Source organism: Stegodyphus dumicola, chromosome X2 (assembly GCF_044657685.1).
Source record: "Stegodyphus dumicola isolate Sdum_Otavi_A_Nest chromosome X2, ASM4465768v1".
Classification (NCBI taxonomy): Eukaryota; Metazoa; Arthropoda; class Arachnida; order Araneae; family Eresidae; genus Stegodyphus; species Stegodyphus dumicola.
The window spans coordinates 20451375-20470086 of NC_140781.1; the positions used below are offsets into that span (position 1 = coordinate 20451375).

General features: G+C 32.6%; 1 protein-coding gene across 2 annotated transcripts in view; it reads right to left on the reverse strand.

Annotated features, from left to right (window-relative positions):
* Positions 1-17892, reverse strand: part of LOC118195886 (uncharacterized) — a 59957-nt gene extending 42065 nt beyond the window's left edge. The window contains exons 1-3 of one of the 2 annotated variants that reach the window (XM_085809947.1): positions 17715-17892; positions 15811-16036; positions 4085-4229 (exon numbers count right to left, since the gene is read on the reverse strand). In XM_085809947.1, the coding sequence (XP_085666073.1) occupies positions 4085-4229; positions 15811-15990 (325 nt within the window). In that variant the 5' untranslated portion in view covers positions 15991-16036; positions 17715-17892. The remainder of the gene's footprint in view (positions 1-4084; positions 4230-15810; positions 16037-17714) is intronic. The other variant, XM_035367226.2, reaches the window with a different exon arrangement.
* Positions 17893-18712: the final 820 nt, after the last annotated feature.

The following is an 18712-nucleotide window of genomic DNA, read 5'->3' on the forward strand; positions in this document are numbered from 1 at the left end:
GATTTTTTTCTTTTTTAGAGATTTCAAAACATAATTCTAGATCTGTACTGCCTGACACATTTTAAGTGGGCTAATGGTTTGTTAATCTTCACTCTTTCTCAAATTTTAAGTTGTTAATAATTAGCCCATACTTATAAAAATTTATGTTTTAAAAATAATTATATAAATAATTTGTTGTGCTAAAATAAATGCTATTTATGTATAAATATTCTAGGAACAGGTAATTCATTAAAAATATCTTTTCTAATAAATATCTTAAAACTCGACTGCCTATTAAAAATTACAATATCTGAAAAAGCTCAATTAAATTAATTTAAGAAACAATAGGGACACCAACGTTTTTTGTCCAAAGTATAACGTGTATACCAATATTGTTTCTACATATGCAGTTCAATAAATAATTAAAAATATTAAAAAGCCTGCATATTCTCATTTCTGCAAACTCTAAAAACCAAAACCCGTCAGAAGAGCTGAGAACAAACATCACGATCCTCAGTAGAATTCTGTATGAAAGGTGTTAGGAGGTTAAATGAAGATGTACTCAGGACCCCTGAGAATTAAAATCTTCAAAACAATCTTCGTGTATCCCTTGAAGAAAAGCGGCGGATCACATACAGATGAGAAAATCGTGTGGGCCGTCCCCGCAAGTCACTGTTTCCAAGCTTTTACCATATGCCCACATGACATGTTCTGAAATTGCAGACGCAATAATTAAATGACACTGCAAGAGACATAGCTTCACGACGAGTGTCAGGAAATTTTCAAACCTCTCGTCAAAACCTCTCGATTTCAAGAGGGCTGACGAACCAATGATTGTGTTTTTCCTCTGATATCATTCCAGATATGGCGAATCAGAAGATGTAAAATACTACTGAAAAATTAAGGAGGCGTGCGTAATTCAGTTTGAAGATCTTTTTTATCGGAACAACACGTCAGAAGGCTTCTGAACTCATGACTAGAGAGATCTAGAATGCTCTTGAACTCTCGACTAGAGAGACCCAGAATGCTTCACAACTCTCAAATAGAGAGACCCTCGTTAGCAGGCTCCTCACACTACAAGAACTGTGATTCATTTCAATAACTGTCTATGCTATCCATGAATTATATATATATTTGTAAAGAGCTTCTCTTAATTGTAATAAATATGTTTTGAGTTCAATAATGCAGTAAGTATCACGCAACCTCACAAACGTACCCAATCATTATAAGGTGACAGATACACTACGTGCTGCCAGCCACTCAACACAGTGATAATCCACCAGCCACTCCAGAGAATATATTCAGGATGTTAAATTACGGAGTAATCTGAGAATTAACATCCGGAGTATATACTTGGTATATTTCAAGTCACTGCAACTTAAAGATGGCATTTTTAAGATGTTGTGTGTTGTGGGGGAGAGATTAGAAGCACTAAAAATAAAAAAAAAAAAGAAATATTTTGAAAGACAAGGCAGTGCGGTTTACACAAAAATGTGAAAATAAATTTCCTGGTGCAGTAAAAGCGAAAGAAATTAGTAATTTGCACAACAATGAGCAAATAAAACTCACAGTACCATAAAAGAGACGTGCCGTTGAGTTGTTTAAACGCAATACTAGTATGCAAGTGCTATGAAGAACTGGAAAAAGAATCTGATAATTCTTGAAGACCATCGAGTTAAATATAGAGAAAAAGAAAGTTTCGAAGTAGCAAATTCTGAAGAAGCAAATGCAATAAGATTTTACTAAGAGATGTGTATGTAAAAGAATTTAATGTGCCTATGTTACTAAGTTCTAGATCCATATCAGCTGTGAAGGTGACGTGCGTAGTTGAAATAGTATTAGCCGAAAGACGCAGCAATGCATTAACCGAAGAAAGTCAACCAAGAAAAACGTATTGCTTTTGCAAAGAATGGGGTAGGAACCTTTAAATTGGGTTTATCCATATTACAATATAATTTTATGTATATTTAAGAGCTGAAAGTTATCAGAATATCTCTTGCCTTGTGAGAATTAGACACCATTTGGTAAAAATAAAAATTTTTTGTAATATTCAGGGTTTATATTTCCTATAATATTGTTACGAATTTTGTATTTAGAAAGATAATTTTAGTAGATTTATAATTAAAACTATTGTTTTTCTCCGTGAAATGCAGAACAAGACAAATTTTAAGAGCAAGCTATGCCGGAAAAGTAAAAATACAAAAAATAGGAGCACGTGCATTTAACATTTAAATAAATGGGTATCTCTTTAGTTTGTATTGAATTTGAATAAACATAATTGACCACTATGTTAGTGTAACCGTATTCCATGCTATTACTGGTTTCCAGAAATCTCGAGAAGCAGAAAATGCTAGAACTATTGCGCGCGGCCGGTTGAAAACTATTTAAAGCCGGAGAGTAGTAATTGTTGTTGCAGCCGCTTAGTTAGCTGATGTAGTTATTGCTTAGAATTCAGCGTGAGATCGGATTAGCTTTTTTTTAACTGCGCAGTGCATTGCGTTCTATTTAACGTTTTTAATAGTTTGAAGTATAACTACTGATTATTATTGTGTGATATTGTGAACACTTGTACGAATATCTCTGAGGAAAATTCCAGAGTTCTGATAAATTTCTTTTGACAAGAATAATTTCATTAACCTATTATCGGACTTGTGCATTCACTATATTACGAATCCGTACGCACGCAACAATATTATACCTGTATACAAATTTGTAAAGAATTTAATACTTCCCTTTGCTTTTGTTGCGGTTCCATTAGTATATCAGTCCCGTATGCTGAAGATCCCCGTTTGACTTCGGGAGAGGACACATTTTCTTCAGGTCCTTCACACAACTGATCTCATTCTGAGCTCTGTGTCCTGCACCCAAAATAAACTGATGTAGTTAGAGGACATAATTTAAAGCGTTTTCTCCATGTGCTGTTAGAATGTTCCATCTAGCGTATCGTTCTGGTACTTCGAAGTGTTCGATTCTGAGAAAATGCGTAGTTTCTTTTAAAGTGTTTCTTTCTCTTAACCTTCTCTTGGTATGCGTTAGATAGCGTCCAAAAATATTATTTATTCAATTTAAAAAAAAGTTGTTTTTTAAAACTGTGAGTTATAACCTCCGACACTTTACCTTCACGAAACTGAAATGAATGGTACTGAGTTAAGTATTTTTCTTTTAATAAAATTCTTTAACTTAAGTTTTCATAACCTTCCCCATTAAAGGTTCTTAACGTAGAGACCTGATCTATAATTATTGACGGTTTCTGTAATCGTTGGCTGTGATAAACACCTTTTATGTTGATTATGCTCTTTTTGATTTTAATTCTCAGGAGAGTTATTATAAGTAATATGTTCAAATTTTGTTTCAAGAATAATGTATGATTAATTTGCACCTTGAGGGTAAACTATTTCGCATGGGCTATATACCTTTAATGCTAGCTAAAATAGAATGTTTCAAGCAGATTGTAGGGTTTATATTTATTTTAACTAACATTTATTTTAAGTTATCTTTCCTGTCAAGCCTTTACTTTTCCCTAGACATATTCCCTTTACATACTCAATGCCAGAGTATGTAAATCGTAGTAGAACGCGCAGAGTTTTCAAATTTTAGCAGAAGTAATTTGAGTTAAATAGAAGGGAAACGAGATTTGTAAGTGTGCTTCTTGAATCACGAGCGTGAAGGTTGCTAGGTAGAAGTTTAAGAACCGCGCGTTTCGGCCTGTGTGCCTATTTCGACACTTGAATCTTTCAACTTCTTAATCAGAAAGTTTGCTGAATCTCAGCTGTATCTTAGAACGCGGTTAAGTTAGTCACGTTAACTTAACCTCGTAGGTAGTGACCTCATTATTTATTCATCCTGTCATTCATTTTTAGTTTGCTATTTTTGTTACACCGCCGGGTCGGCGTAGTTTGTTAGCGTCAAGTGAACGCAACTGTAATTTCTAAAGTGAAATCTAAAGGGATTAAACCCTTCTTACGAGTTTGTGTAATTTCCAGTTCATAGCAGTCACTACTACTGTTGCGGACAAGTTGGGGCCACGCAACATCACAAGTAGAAAATAATAAAAACGGAGTTTAAAAATTAATTAAACTTTAAAAGAAACTTAATATTTTCTTACCTAAATCATCTTGATGTTTAAATTGATTGTCTACTTCTCGAACCTTTTCCGGGTCAGAATATTCAGTTATGATGCTTGAATCTTCGAGTTCATAGACTCCAGAATCCCAACTAAGGTTAGATGACTGAGAACTTTTCAATGAGTCCTGGGAATCAAATGATAAATCATTAAGTATAAGAAACTAAAGACATTTTTCTTATATTTACATATCATTTGCTTGGCTAAAAATCAAGAACTAGCAGCATGTAATGCTAAAAATGAATCTTGGTTTCTGCATAGAACAGAAAAATATTATTTTTAAATTTCCTCTCGAAGATTAGCGGATTGAGTAGCTTTGAAGAGAATTAAATTTTAGCATAGGAAGACAGCAGTAATTAATATTAGATTGATACTGTAAGGAGATTCAGCCAGATAAACGATGGAAAAGAAAATCATATAAACTGCATCATATCAAGTGATTATCAACTTACAGTAAATATAGAATAGTTGGTTCAGTGATGGGCATACTGTATATCGTTTTGCTTATATCAGAAGCATTCATGCAGTATTTCTTGCATGGTTTTAGACACGTCTTTATATTAAAAAAGTGTTCAATAAATCAACATAAGGATATTTAGCTATATTAACGAACATTTCAATACCATAAAGTAACTTATGAAAGTTACTTAGCGTGATAAAATGTTTAGAAATCTATTAACTATATGGCTTTGCATCTGGCATGAAGAAAAAAAGTTTAATAAATTAATTATGCGAAACCATTAAGTTGAAACCAATGAAATTTAATTCAAATCACTATGTAATTGTTTTATGCATAATATTTATTTAATTAAATATAATCAGATTAGTGCCAGTTCTTAAGTAAAAATACCAAACATTAAGAATTCAAGCAGTTAGCATTGTGTTATTAAATCAAACTTAAGACACTTTAGAGGCAGATATTAAGTGAAGATTTAAATGTAATATCCCAATTACTTACGTAAAAATTTTATTTAGGACTAATTTTTATAGTTGTCTCAAATCAAACTCTTAGATCTTAAAAATTCAAAGCTATAGCAAAGCCAGTGCGGTCTTATAGTGCAGCGTTTCCCAAGCTATGTGCCGTGCAACTCTTATGTTCCTTAAGCGATCACTAAGAGTTCAGAAAAAAATTATGAAACTTAGGTAAATTGATTTGACAACTGATTGCGTCCTAAAACTAAAATTTAAGGAGATGGTATTAAGCCAATTATGGATAAGTTTGACGGATGAATATCGAAACCTATCAAAGCGAGCTATTCGCATTTTAGTTCCTTTTGCGACAATGTATTTCCACGAGCAGGTTTCTCACGTTAAGGTGCATTGAAATCCAGACATAGAAACCGACTTGATGTTGAATCTGATACAGGAAATCAAGTTTATGAAGATATGTAATTCGAAATGTCAAACGTATCAAAGTCATTAAAAATGAAAAATGTTTAATTTTTTGTATTATTTAATTTAATTAGATTTATGTGTTATTTTTTATAAAACAAAACGGAAAAAATCAGAAAAACATTCCTTTTATATATATGGTATAAAAATTTGAATAAATGGTTGTTTTGTTTATCTTATGCGTTTGTCTTATGATTTATTACAATAAAAAAGCCGAATTTACTCTAATGTTCTCTAATCAAGGTTACTGGTAGTGAGGATGTGTCGCAAAAAGGGACGGATCCTATTCAGTGAGTGCACGGTTTTGATTTGATCCCATTAACGGATGATTTCGTCCACCTCTATCGCTAACTAGCAAGCTGAACAGAATGATTGCTTCAAGTCCTTTCATTTCTTTTTGTCAGCTCTGGGAATAGCTTATCACTAGCCGAGTGGCTAAAGCTGTAGAAATTGCTGTTATCCTGGGTTGTTTTCATAACTGCGTGATTTCCTAAACTTTTCCTATGTGTAGTGTAAGCCAAGCCATTCGTGCCTAGATTCTAGAAAGCCTACCTCCTTCTTTAAGAGAATAGGTCTGGAATCTTTTTCTGTAATTAATTCTACTTCGCAGGAGCCAATGTTAATTTTAGCGTAATCTATTACAAGAAATAATGCTTTCAACAGTCCTCAGAGTTAATGCATGTTAAATTATTTCACGTATAATAATTTATGCTGTATGTGAAAATTATAAAATATTTGTTTTGAGCCAGTTTGGCTATCTTTGAGTATAGCCTGGTCTGTTTCGAGTTTTCTTTCATGGTGCGGCATTTTCTTTGTCTCGCAAACCTGTCCCATACCAGGCTGGGCATTTAGCTTTCATTACACAATGCACATCGGCTTTTACACTACTTGCCATTAAAATTGAAACACGAGGAAGGAATAATCTGATGAACGTCAAAATCACATGAAAGGAAGAAGTTGGGATATGCAAATGATTAATATTTCAGCGCATTTAAACGACAAAGGAGAGAGAAACGAAATCTGAAGCACTCCATAAAAGAAACGTTGTGTAGTGGATTTCTCATACGGAAAGTACTTTGTAAGATTGGAATTTGGTCAAAATATCATGTTATGCCTCTAAAAAGAAGAGGAAATGCTTACCAGCAAGTTAAAAAATTTTATAGAGGCGGGATCGTTGCCTATCCAAAGTGCAGATTATGGTTCCGTAATATCGCCGGCCGCACTGATCGACATCCAACCAATGTCTCGCGAATATCGAATCAATAGATTGCTGAGGGTCATACTGAATGGTATGGAGGAACTAAACGCCCTACCATGACTAACGTCAGAGAGGACAGTCATATTGTGAGGTCAGCCCCACAAAACCGTACGACCACATCATAAACCATTAGTCAGGAAATGGGCATGTTTGCAGCACGCCCAGTATCAGCTCGTAAAGTGCGTTGACGTTTGGAGCAGCGTTTACTATCAGCAGGGTGACGATTACTTCGACTTCCCTTGTAAATGCAGCATAGAGAGAAACGGTGACACTGGTGCGCCAAACGACAAAGCTGGGTACAGGAGTGGCGCAATGTCGCCTTGTCAAACGTGCAGTATTCGGATGGCCTTATACGTGCCCGGAGTGTCCGAGGAGACCGCACGTCACCTGCTTGCATGCCATGTCGGCACAGTGGCCCTGCACCTGGTGTGATGGTTTGGGCAACCACTGGGTACACGACACGCACATCTCTAGTTCGGATCAACTGTAATTTGAACGCAGGTAGGTACATTTCTGACATCTAGTGGTTGTGCCCTATCTTCGAGGCCCTCAAACGCCATGTTCAAACAAGATAATCCAAGACCACATATTGCACGTAGTGTTCTGACCTACTTCGATAAGCAGGTATTCGATTGCTGCTCTGGCGTGTATGGTCTCTAGATCTCTCACTCATTGAAAACATTTTCTCATGTGCTACCTACTGACAGACTGTCTCGCCACACCTCTCCAGCTAATACGGTTGCAAAAATGTAGTATAGACGTGAAGCAGCATGGAAGGAGTTGCCCATTTCTGTCATCCAAGCCCAGTTTGACTCCATGCCTAATCTGCTAAGGACCGTTTTAACTGCCAGGGGTGGCAGCTGTTTCTACTAATTTCGCACCTCTGTGAACCTCCAAAATGCTTACAAATTTATTCATGTTGTCTTCATGTTATACTGTTTACGCGCAATAAATATCTTTTTTGTATTTGCTTTCCTTCATGGTGTTGCAATTTTAATGGACAGCAATGCATGTCTCTTTGATAGTTACATATTATATTCAAACTATTTACTATTATTTGTAGGTATTACTGTTTGTTTTTAAAAGCTTTTTAACTGCAGTACTTGTTGTGCATATTTTTATTGTTAATAATATACATATTTAAGATAAAATTATGAAAGCATGTTACTAACGTTAATTTTGCAATAGGCCCCTTTAATCTTCATTTTAATTTGGGTACTTCTGCTTTCAGTCCTGAAAGTAGTAACTATTTATAAGACAGAAATCCAAACTTCGTCATTAAAAATTAATCCCTTTTATCCCATATTATATAATGCTGCAATGCAGGCATCTTTTAGCCAATCAGATTAAATATTTAAGTTGAAACCGAAACCTTTTGTTCTTTTCCTTCTGAATGCGTCAGGTTTTGCATTCGCTTCTCTCTTACGATTCGTCGCTGCCTGTTGTCTTAAAATATTCTCTACGTCTATCGGTACCAACGTGTAAAATGTTTTACGAACAAGGTGCTGTAACGCTGATTTGATTTGTGTCGCCTTAAGTAAAAATGTGTCTCACATAAATATACAGGAAATAACTGAATTCAGTCACGTCTGCGAATCCCTCCTCCTTTATGCATCAATCTTCTGTACTACGAAGCTTCTTTCAAGATATTACAACGAGTCTGTGTCCAAGTTATTACATATACTTCTATCTAGCTATCTGAAAAGAAAATTTATTACGAGCTCCATTAAGTATTACGTCATGCTTAAACAAGAAGTAATTTTAGAGACTTTTAATGATTAGTTTCTTTTGTGTGGCAATGTTATCTGTATTAAATGAATTTGTTTTTTTGAGTTGCGACTTTCGTTTGGTTTCAGATGTAAATACTAATAAATTTGAATTTAAATGAAAGATTTGGAATCTTCTTTTTAGAGTTTGACACAAGCCTCAGTTCCGGGCAGGGAAATATTTGCGATTAGAATCCACTATATTATTTCCTTCTTTTTTGGGAACATCTGTCGTCATTCAATGGGACTGGATAACCGTAAGTAAACATTGTTCTCAATTTAATTATATTGAATTGTATTGTATTTTTACTATGGATTCTTTAAAAGCTAAAGGCTCTCAGTACAGAAGATTGTTTTAGCAGAGCTTTAAACGATTTTGAAAAAGATGAGAGTAATTTAACTACGAGTTAAAAAAAATACAAAGATAAAGTTAATTGAAAAAAGGGAGAAATCAATGCTAGAGTTGAACACGCGAAAAGAGAAGAGCTTTTTAAATTTGTGGAAAGTGAGGATATAATTAATAAAGAATTTGATAAATAAGAAGCTTATATAAATAAATGGAGCATAATAGAAACTGAGTTAGCTAACCTATTGAATAAGTGGGCCAGCAGTTTTAATGATACTGATACGACTGTTTCGTAGAATACAATTCTACGTTAATCAAAACTTAATTTGCTGACAATTGACGTCAATGTAAAGAACTAGTTAGTATTTTGGGGGAAATTTAAATACATAGACTGCTATTGTAATTTAGATAACGATGACAAGTTTGCATTTTTATTAAAATCTATGGTTTTCCTCTGGGAATCCACTTTTTAGCAACTTTGTGGATTGTCCCACATAACCTCTTAAACAATGCTCCCAATCTACTCAAGTATCAATGCTCCCAATCTGGAATATATTATCATCTTCAAAACCTTGTTCTAGATCTGCAGTAAATGCATTCCAGTTGACTTTTTTAAAGCTCCATCTGCGTTGGGGTGTACTATATTTGGTATTTCTTTTTGCAGGAATATTTTCCCGGATTGTTGTAATGATCGCTCTGTGTCCAGAGCCGGAAATTACATTTCTTACGGCGTTAGGTGCTAGATCCTCCGCAACCATAGTTAGGTCAGGATTTGTAGATGTGCCTTTATAATGGAGGTGGGTGGTATAGAAGATTTAAAGGAGTTGAGAAGATCTTCTATCACTCTACCTGCACTATTGTAGTCAGCATAGTTCCATGTAGTGCTATGAGCATTGAAATCATCCATTAGCACTTTTATCTGGAGAAAGAGAGAGTGTCAAAATTTAATTTTGTGTTACCAGGTGGGCTGTAACACATACAAACTGTAAAATGGACATCGTTTTTGCAAACTTCAGGACAAACTAACTTTGTGCCACTGCGACTTGTCACTGCGATTTGATTTAGGTAATATATGTAAGGAGTATCCAGGGAAATTGTGGAATTTTAAGGATAAGTCAGATTAGCTTCAACAATGGAAAAAACATCAACATCCTCCTTATCTAGAACAGTTAGGAGTTGAGTCCATTTTTCATGTGAGAGGCCACCAGCATTCCCCTGAAGCAGACTCAAAACTTTACAGATCTTGCAAAAATTCTCAGCAAAATATCCAAAGACACAAGGAGGGTGGCAAAGCCGTAGCAGATTTAGTATTAACTAGGGTGCACCCCTTGGAGGCCTATTGCATTACACCCTGTTTAGAACTGTCCATTGAATTTCCAGTCCCATTGAATGACGACAGATGTTCCCAAAAAAGAAGGAACTGTGCTTGGAAGGTGGCAAAGCCGTAGCAGATTTAGTATTAACTAGGGTGCACCCCTTGGAGGCCTATTGCATTACACCCTGCATTACACCATAACAATATTTAAGATTAATATACTATAATAATATTTAAGATTAATATACTATAATAATATTTAAGAAGGGTTGATTGCCCGTGAGTGGATTTCTTTTGCAACTTGTGCGCCTGTTTCACTGCAGTATTGGAAATAGATTGAGTAAGCCTATGGCTGTCGGACTAATTTTACACTGCGTCTGCGTTAGCTTGCCAAACGTTCTTTGATAAATCTAAGTTATTTGGGAAAAAGGCTAGTATAGACTTTAAAGTTGACTGATAAACTGGCTAATTTTTTGGAAGGCCTCTGTAAAAATAATTAAGAATGGAAAAGTTTAAAAATTCCCTAGATAACGTCAAACCGAGTAAAACGCTCGCTAAATCGAAATGTTTGTTTTAACTTTGGTCAGTTAAATGAAAACATTTCTCTCAGTCGAGAAAGATTGTTAAATATGAGTTAGACTATTTACGCATAAATTTATTCAAATGTTTCGTTAAAGTTTTTAAATGGATTATAAAGCACAGTTTTATTTCTTTAACGTTTTGCAAAAATTTTTATTCCCTTGATGATCAATGAATTAACGTTCTAAGAAATGCTTATGAGAACTTATTAAAATAACATCATGCAATATTTAATCATGCATATTGCATGAAAATAAATATCGCAAACCTTTTCTTGACAATTTCCACGGTAAAAAGATTAAGGAAAGTATTTAATAAAGTGAAAAAAAAAATTACATCTTACACATAGATATTCTTCCACAGTCATAACAGTGACATATATGTATCTTGACATTAATTTACTTAATATTTGTCAGTTTTTATATCATATCCAGAACTTCCGCAATTTTTCTTCTCCTCCATGACAACCAAATCCATTATGAAATAAATTTAACAGATTGTGTTGAAGCTGCTATTGATTCTCGGATTGTCCACTATGAAAGCAAGTTTCTTTCATCTAATGTTCAGTTTTCACTATGAAATAGGTCAAGCCTTATAAAATGAATTCTTATTAGTCTATCTATAGTGTGCAATTTGTAACAAAAAATAAATTTATGAGATATTTCTAAATTACTTTTTATTTCCATTAAATAACTGACGCAGTGAAAGATTAAAAAAGATTCATTCAATGCAAAATTTTCAATACAGTTAAACAATATTAATGAAGATAGTTGAATAAACTAAAAATGAAGGATTTTATTCCAATGATTTACTTAAAAAAGAGGATTAAATACTTTTAAGCGCCAGTGTCAGCTTTGAGAAACCTATCTTTATAGTTTACAAGAAACGTCACCTAATTATTACTTGCCTACGAAACGGAAAAGGGACAACTAAGTGCCGTCTGTATTAAGCTGTTTTAATTTTGAAACAGTACTGTGATGTTTTGTCATATCAACAAATATTATATAATCCTTTTAATTTTAAATATTTGCCGAGAGCTTAAAAAGGATAGTTATATCCATAAATGGAAAATGTAGAAACAAATAGTAACTTATTCCGCAATTAGAAATGCAAAATTAAAAAAGTATTATTTATGCCGTAAATACAAGGTGGCGCAGAAGTCACACATGGGGTGCAATGCGTCATAATTGCTTTTTGTAATTTGTTTATTTAATCTTTTTCTTTTTCAGGATTATGAAATACTTTGGGACATACACCATGGAGAGATTGAGACTTAGACTGCGCATGAAACTGATAATACTTTATTTTGAAAATCAAAGATCCATGAAAGATGATTACCCTCACTCAAAGAGGATAACCGTCGCCGCTTGTCCTCATTAGACTACGATTCTGCGATCGCTCAAGAACGGGTACACGACGTTCGGTTTGAACTCAAGAAAACATTCGACTAAAGGATAGAATTAATGACAATCCCGTTCTGGGGTGATCGCAGGCTGAATAATGTTGCCGAATGCATGCTATCAAACAGAGAATAGTAGTCTTATGAAGATAGTTGCACACATTGAAATGCCGATGGTATGCTCTTTGAATGAAGATGATAGATCTTTGATTTTGAAAATAAACTTCTATAAGTTTCATGAGCTGTTTAGGACTCAAAACCTCTCCAAGGTGTATCTCCCAATCATACTTCACAGTTCCGAAAAATAAAAAAATAAATGAAAAACAACTTACAAGAAAACTCTACAAAAAAAAAAAAAAAAAAAAAAAAAAAAGAAAAAAAAAAAAAAAAAACTATAAACCAACTTTGCTTTACTTCTTCGCCACCCTATATATTAAGCATTCTTTAGCTTTATTCTTTTTAAAATATTTGAGACAGTATTGCAGGACGGGTTTAAGATATTTTTACGATTACAAAAATATAGTTAACGCAGGGCGTATTTTATTAACTTCTTCAGACATAAAGTTTAGTAATTGGCACTTAGAAGCTTTCTTAACAGCTGAGTTGTAAAATATTTGCATCTGTGCATCGTAACATAAATAGTGAAAGACTAATAAGCCTCGAACGCTTCCAAAGTTCCTTTAAGCGCAAACTTATGTGTCTGCTTGTCAGGGCAAGAGAGTGACTGATGTCTCAAGAAGTATAATGACGAGGCACATGTATGAGTTAGCTTAGAAGTAGTTCTGAAACTTTCTTACCGTACATATAGGTGCGAGGGAGGAGGTTGAACCTCTGTGCCTGGTTCTATGCCTGATTCTAAGGGGCAAATTAACTCATAATGCGGTTAAGTCTCGCGAAGTGAGGAATGTCCATATCTTATCTTACACTACACATCTTTTTCACCATCTGCACCGATTTCTGACGCCCTTTTGCACCACATTAGGAAAAGCTTTGAAGAATACAAAAAACATTTTATTTCAGAATGCTAGCCGGCACATATAAATTTCCTTCAATTAAGTATAAGTTCAGTATTGTTTTATATGCTATGAATTTTTATTCATTAGACCTTTTCAAAGTATATTATTTAGATTAGCAGTTCTCAACCTTTCGACTAAAGCGTACCATCTAAACAAAATTAAAAAAAAACTTTAGTACCACCAGTACATTTACTATTATTTTTCAATTTCTCAATAGAAATATTAAAAAAATATTACATTAATTATTTTACCATTTCACAACCTATTGGTTATTTGTATTAAATACGCACACACAAAAAAATTTAGATTAAAACCTGGTTACCATTTTAATTATCAAAATTTAAGTTATAATACTTTAATTCTACAAATCTGGTGCGAAATTTGGGCCTATTTAAGAGAGGAGATCGATTTCTTTATGACTGGCTTACATTCAACCGTAAATTAGAATTCACTTTTAATTTTGTTCTGTATTTCTTTTGCAAATATAACATTGAAGAAAATCGTTAACACAAATAGGTTGTGAAAAAAGGCAATACAAATTTAATAGCTTTATTTAAAATGCATTTAATTTCTTTTTTTCGGTTCAACCAAAAGTTAACAAGTGTGTTATTTTGAAATCTTCAGTTAGAGTTCAATAACGGGAAATTTCTCTCAATTGTTCTTTTTCTTTACGAGAGAAAATTTCAGGTACATTTGAACAAAATGGATTTCTAATCCGATTTTCTTTATCATAATTCTCGGAAAAATACATGCTGAAATTATTTATCAATGAAAAATAATGATTTTTAATGTTGGATGCTAATTCTTTTTTTATTTTCGGTTAGAAAACTTTCTAAAAGGGGTAAAACGTTTAAAATAGTATTATCCAATTCTTTGACTTTTAGCTCGAGTTTTTTATTCCTTTTATGGTATGTTTTATTATTATATGTATTTATATTGTAGGTTATTTAATTTTTGAATTTAATAGTTGAAAATATATTGTTTCTTTTGCGTACCAGCTATTTTTCTCTTGCGTACCACCAGTCGTATGCGTACCACCGGCTGATTTAGATAATCGCTGATTTAGATAATTAATTTTACAATTTAAATGCCTCCCAAACGCGACAGTGGTTAGTGAGCCTGACTGCCGTAAAGAAGGGTCCGGCTTAGAGTTCCGAGGAAAGCATGATGTTTGTAAAGTTGGTTCTTTTAAATCACTGTGTCGTCATTTTATGAATGTTCTCATTTTTTAATACTTTTTTATCTGAAAAATTTGAAGCTCATTCAAAGTGTCCTAGATCGAAAATTTTAATCTCCAGTTTTGAAATTTGAGCCTGTAAATAAAAGGAAATTTGGAAAAAATACAAAATTGTTAATTTATATATTTCTTTGATTGTTTTATATGCATTTATATTAGAAAAATTACATTTCCTTTTTGTTACCTCACGTTTTCCTCGCGCGAACATTTATTATCTACTTGTTTATTAGATAATTATGTTTAATAGCTAGATTAATAGTTAATAAGTCAAAAAGTGTCTCGTAACTAAATATGAGAATATTTAAAGAATAAAATTTTCATTTTCAAAATATCAAGAACATTTTAAGAATGAAATTTTCTGATGTAGGAAAACATTTTATGCTTCTGACTTTCTTATAGTGCTACATGTTTACTAAGGTAGTGAGACCAAACGTATGATAAAGACCCGAAGATATAACACATATAAGAACGATGTGCTTTGCGTAATATCTGCAAAGAAATAATTACCACATTATTTTATTTCCTTAATCTTGTTGCATTAAAGAGGATATCTTTTTTAATAAAATTAATTATTTGAGCACGGAAATAGCTTTTTTCGGACTGATTCCAGATGATAGCAAATTATGCGCATATAACATGTACAAATTCCAAGGACCGAAGAGAAGACTACTATTTATTTTATCAGCCTTCTTGCCGTTTTATTCCAATAAAAGATGTTTCGACAAATTTCATCATTAAAAAACGTGTTACGATGTATTGACAGATAAACACATTATTTTGTTGATAATTAGAGATTTAAAGTTTTTAAGATATATTTTAAGATTTAGTTTTCCTTTGAGTTAATTAGATTATCCGAAAGAATTTGCTTTTGTGAAGCAACCAAGCATTTGTTTCTAGAAGCGTATTCATTTCCTTTCATTCAAATTGAAGCCGAATAACATATCAACTTCATCGATTACTAAAATTCAGATTGGATACAAGTAATGTGCTTATTATTATGCATTGTTGTAGTCTCTAAATTATGAAAAATATTTCATACTGCATTTTAGTAATATGGAATTTCTACAACGTGATGATTGTATGCAATTTATTTTTATGTTTATATCATGTTACCTGTAAATTATCTAGCCCTAACATAAATTATTACACATGGAAAGTAAAAAAGTTAAAAGTATTATCTCTCACGAGTGCAAAAATATAAAATTAAAATTATGCATAAAAGATAATTCACTGCACATGATCAGATAGATTATAGGAATCTCCCGTTACCTGTCATTTAGTATTTTATATAAAAATAAAAAATAATTTTTATTATGAAAAACAGAAAAGAAAGTTTGGAAATATTTACTTTCAAGCTGCTTAACATTAGCTAAGTTTTATCGAATAAATATACATCTTACCTGTAAAAAGCTATCTCCTTCATATTCGGTGTCTTCTTGTTCCAAAAAGGATTTTTCTACTCCTAAGTCATTTAAGGGAGAATCATTTAGGAGAAAGGTTCCGGGTTTTGTTTCAGATGAGGCTCTTTGAGTTTGTTCCACAACTATGCATTTTGTAGTTTGACTTGGAGTACAACCCATTTCGGAAGTTCCACTTTTAGTTTAAAAAATTAAAGTATTGTTGCTTCTGTAAGTAGAATGTTTGTAGTATAGTAACTCATATTTCTAAGGCACAGTTATGCATATAAAAGGATTGGAAATGTAGTTAAACAGTTTTGTCTATGTTGAAAGAAATTTTATAAATGAACAATTCACTTTTTTAGCAAGTAGTTGGGTTCAAAAATCAGAAAATCCGGCACGCGTGTTTCAACTAGCAAGGAATTATGAGCATCCTAACATAAACATAATAATTATCTATCATTTTGGTCTTTCAGTTTTTCATAGGTGAAAGCACACTCATTCCTTCACTTTTCATTCATTTTCTGCCTTTCGTTCCATGTCTAAGACAGGAACAACTCCCTTGAAAGTTGGATAACAAGTTTGCAGGAAACTGCTGCTTAGGTAGATGAATTGATTTGGTCACTAAATTACTGTCAATCGTTTCTGAAATCAAAATTGATTACATTAACGTACACTCCTTTTTAATTGCTCTGCAAAGTCTCACTTGGCAGATTCTGCTTTAAGAACATGTTCATAGAAAGATGTAATAATTCCATAACTAAAGTACAGGCAATCTTTTCAGAAATCCAAATTGTCTGCATTAACTTGTACTCTTTTTTTTAATTGCACTGCAAAGTGTCGCTCGGAAGAATTTACTTTTAAGAAACTGGAAGTATTCGGAAGCAAATGCTTCGAGTATCTGTTTACATAAAGTTAAAAAAAAAACGACATTTTTTACTATTACATTTATATCAGCAGCTTGTTTGCCGTTTTATTCCACCCAAGAAAGGTGTTTTGACAAATTTCGTCAATAAAAAAGCGTATTACGATGAATTGACAAATAAACACATTACACTTATATCAGTATATATTACATTATAAACAAAATTATCAGAAACATAATTTTTTGGATGTTTTTTGAGAGAAGACAAGCGAAAAATTTTAAGAAAAACATACAGAAGCAATAAAATGTCACAACATAGATCTTTATTTCATCAGCTAGAAAGGGAAATAGTTTTAATTTTGCGAAGAAATCACTACTTAAAAAAATGTTTTTTGCCATAATTTAGATGCTGTTTAATTGTTTACTTTTAAAATTCATCATTTACTGAAATAAATAAAGTACTGCTGCCACAAAGAGTTCTACAATATGTATTCCTGAATTCTAGTATCTAATATTTAAATTTATTTTAATTATTTTTCTTACTGTCATTAAATTGATTACGTGAAACGAATCTTCGGGAAAAGGCATTCTTTATAGGAAAATTTAAAATTTAAAATTATATTTACGTCCCAGCAGTGGCCATTGGGCTAAAATATAGAGCTGTGTTTGCTTTGGGACATAAAATTTAGAAAACACTCGTATGACAAAATCTTTCAAATACGGTTTTGTAGAGAGTAATTTAATACACATTAAACTTTATTTATCCCTCTGGGGTTACAATTACCAAGTTCGTAAGTTCTTAGGAAGTTCGGGATCATGAAAGTCGGAGAAAATTAAAGATCTGGTAAACTATTTAAACTGTTCCGAATTAAATAATTTCTCATTTTTAGAGAAAAAAAATATTTCACTCTTACATTTCGTGTAACTGTCATCAATCATAAGACTCGAAATATTATGTTATTATTTTAAGAGTTGCAAATTTATCAAAAATATCTAATTAAAAATCTCTATAAGCTAATTAATGCATATGTATTTATCCTACCTGTCAAATGAAGATGCATTCTAATTCTTCTTATACATAAATTACAGTTTTGCGTCTTACGCAAATGCAGGTGTTCAGTCGTTTTGGTGACGGTCTCTTTTTTTTGTTTCTAATGCGACGCATTTTCTAGCGCGTATTATACGAAGGGATATGTGGGACGAGTTCTGACTAAATGCTCCCGATTGTCTAACTTCTCTTTGGAACTTCTAAATCGATTGCGTGCCATTCAACATGTTTTTGCCATAGAAACGTGCGCAGCAGTTCGCGAATAAACAATTCGCAAAACAGACTTGGACTTCGCAGTACAGCGGAGTGAATGGCAGTTGGGAGGGAGTTGGAGTGGGAGATAGGGTAAGCGTGCAGTGTGTCAATACTAAAAATATTTCTTTTTCTTTCTCAGTTATCTCCACTTTAATTCAAAATCATAAAAAAAGTTGGAAACTTTGGATATGTGACATAGTTGTATTCTCGAAATTATAACTTCAGTTTAATGATTGTTGTAACGATATTACAATAAATTAAAAGAGTAAATATAACTTCAAAAATATTATTTCAGTTTAACTAGTTTTTTTTTTTGAGGAAACTGTACACAATCAATATAATGATATATTTAAAACATGCGTCAAAGAAAGCTTCAGAATTTCAACATTTTAGAAAGGGGGAGAAAAGAATTATTTTTGAATGTATTAATACATGAAATGCTTCCTTACTTTTGCTGTTTTAATTCTTTTGATAGTAATTTTATCTAGCTCTTTAATATATTTTTTTAAATATTAATAGCCAGTATAATTATAAAATTGCATATTAGATGATATTATTCTACTTTTCTTTCGCTCCCTTAATTTACAGAATAGTGTAGCTTTCTCAACATGTCTCATCATTTCATTTTTTTAAAAAAATTTTTTAGTGTTAAGTCATTGTACCGAAGAAAAAAGAATCATTTAAGGAATTTTATTTATTATTTATCATTTTTATATTTTAATTTTTAAATTTAATTT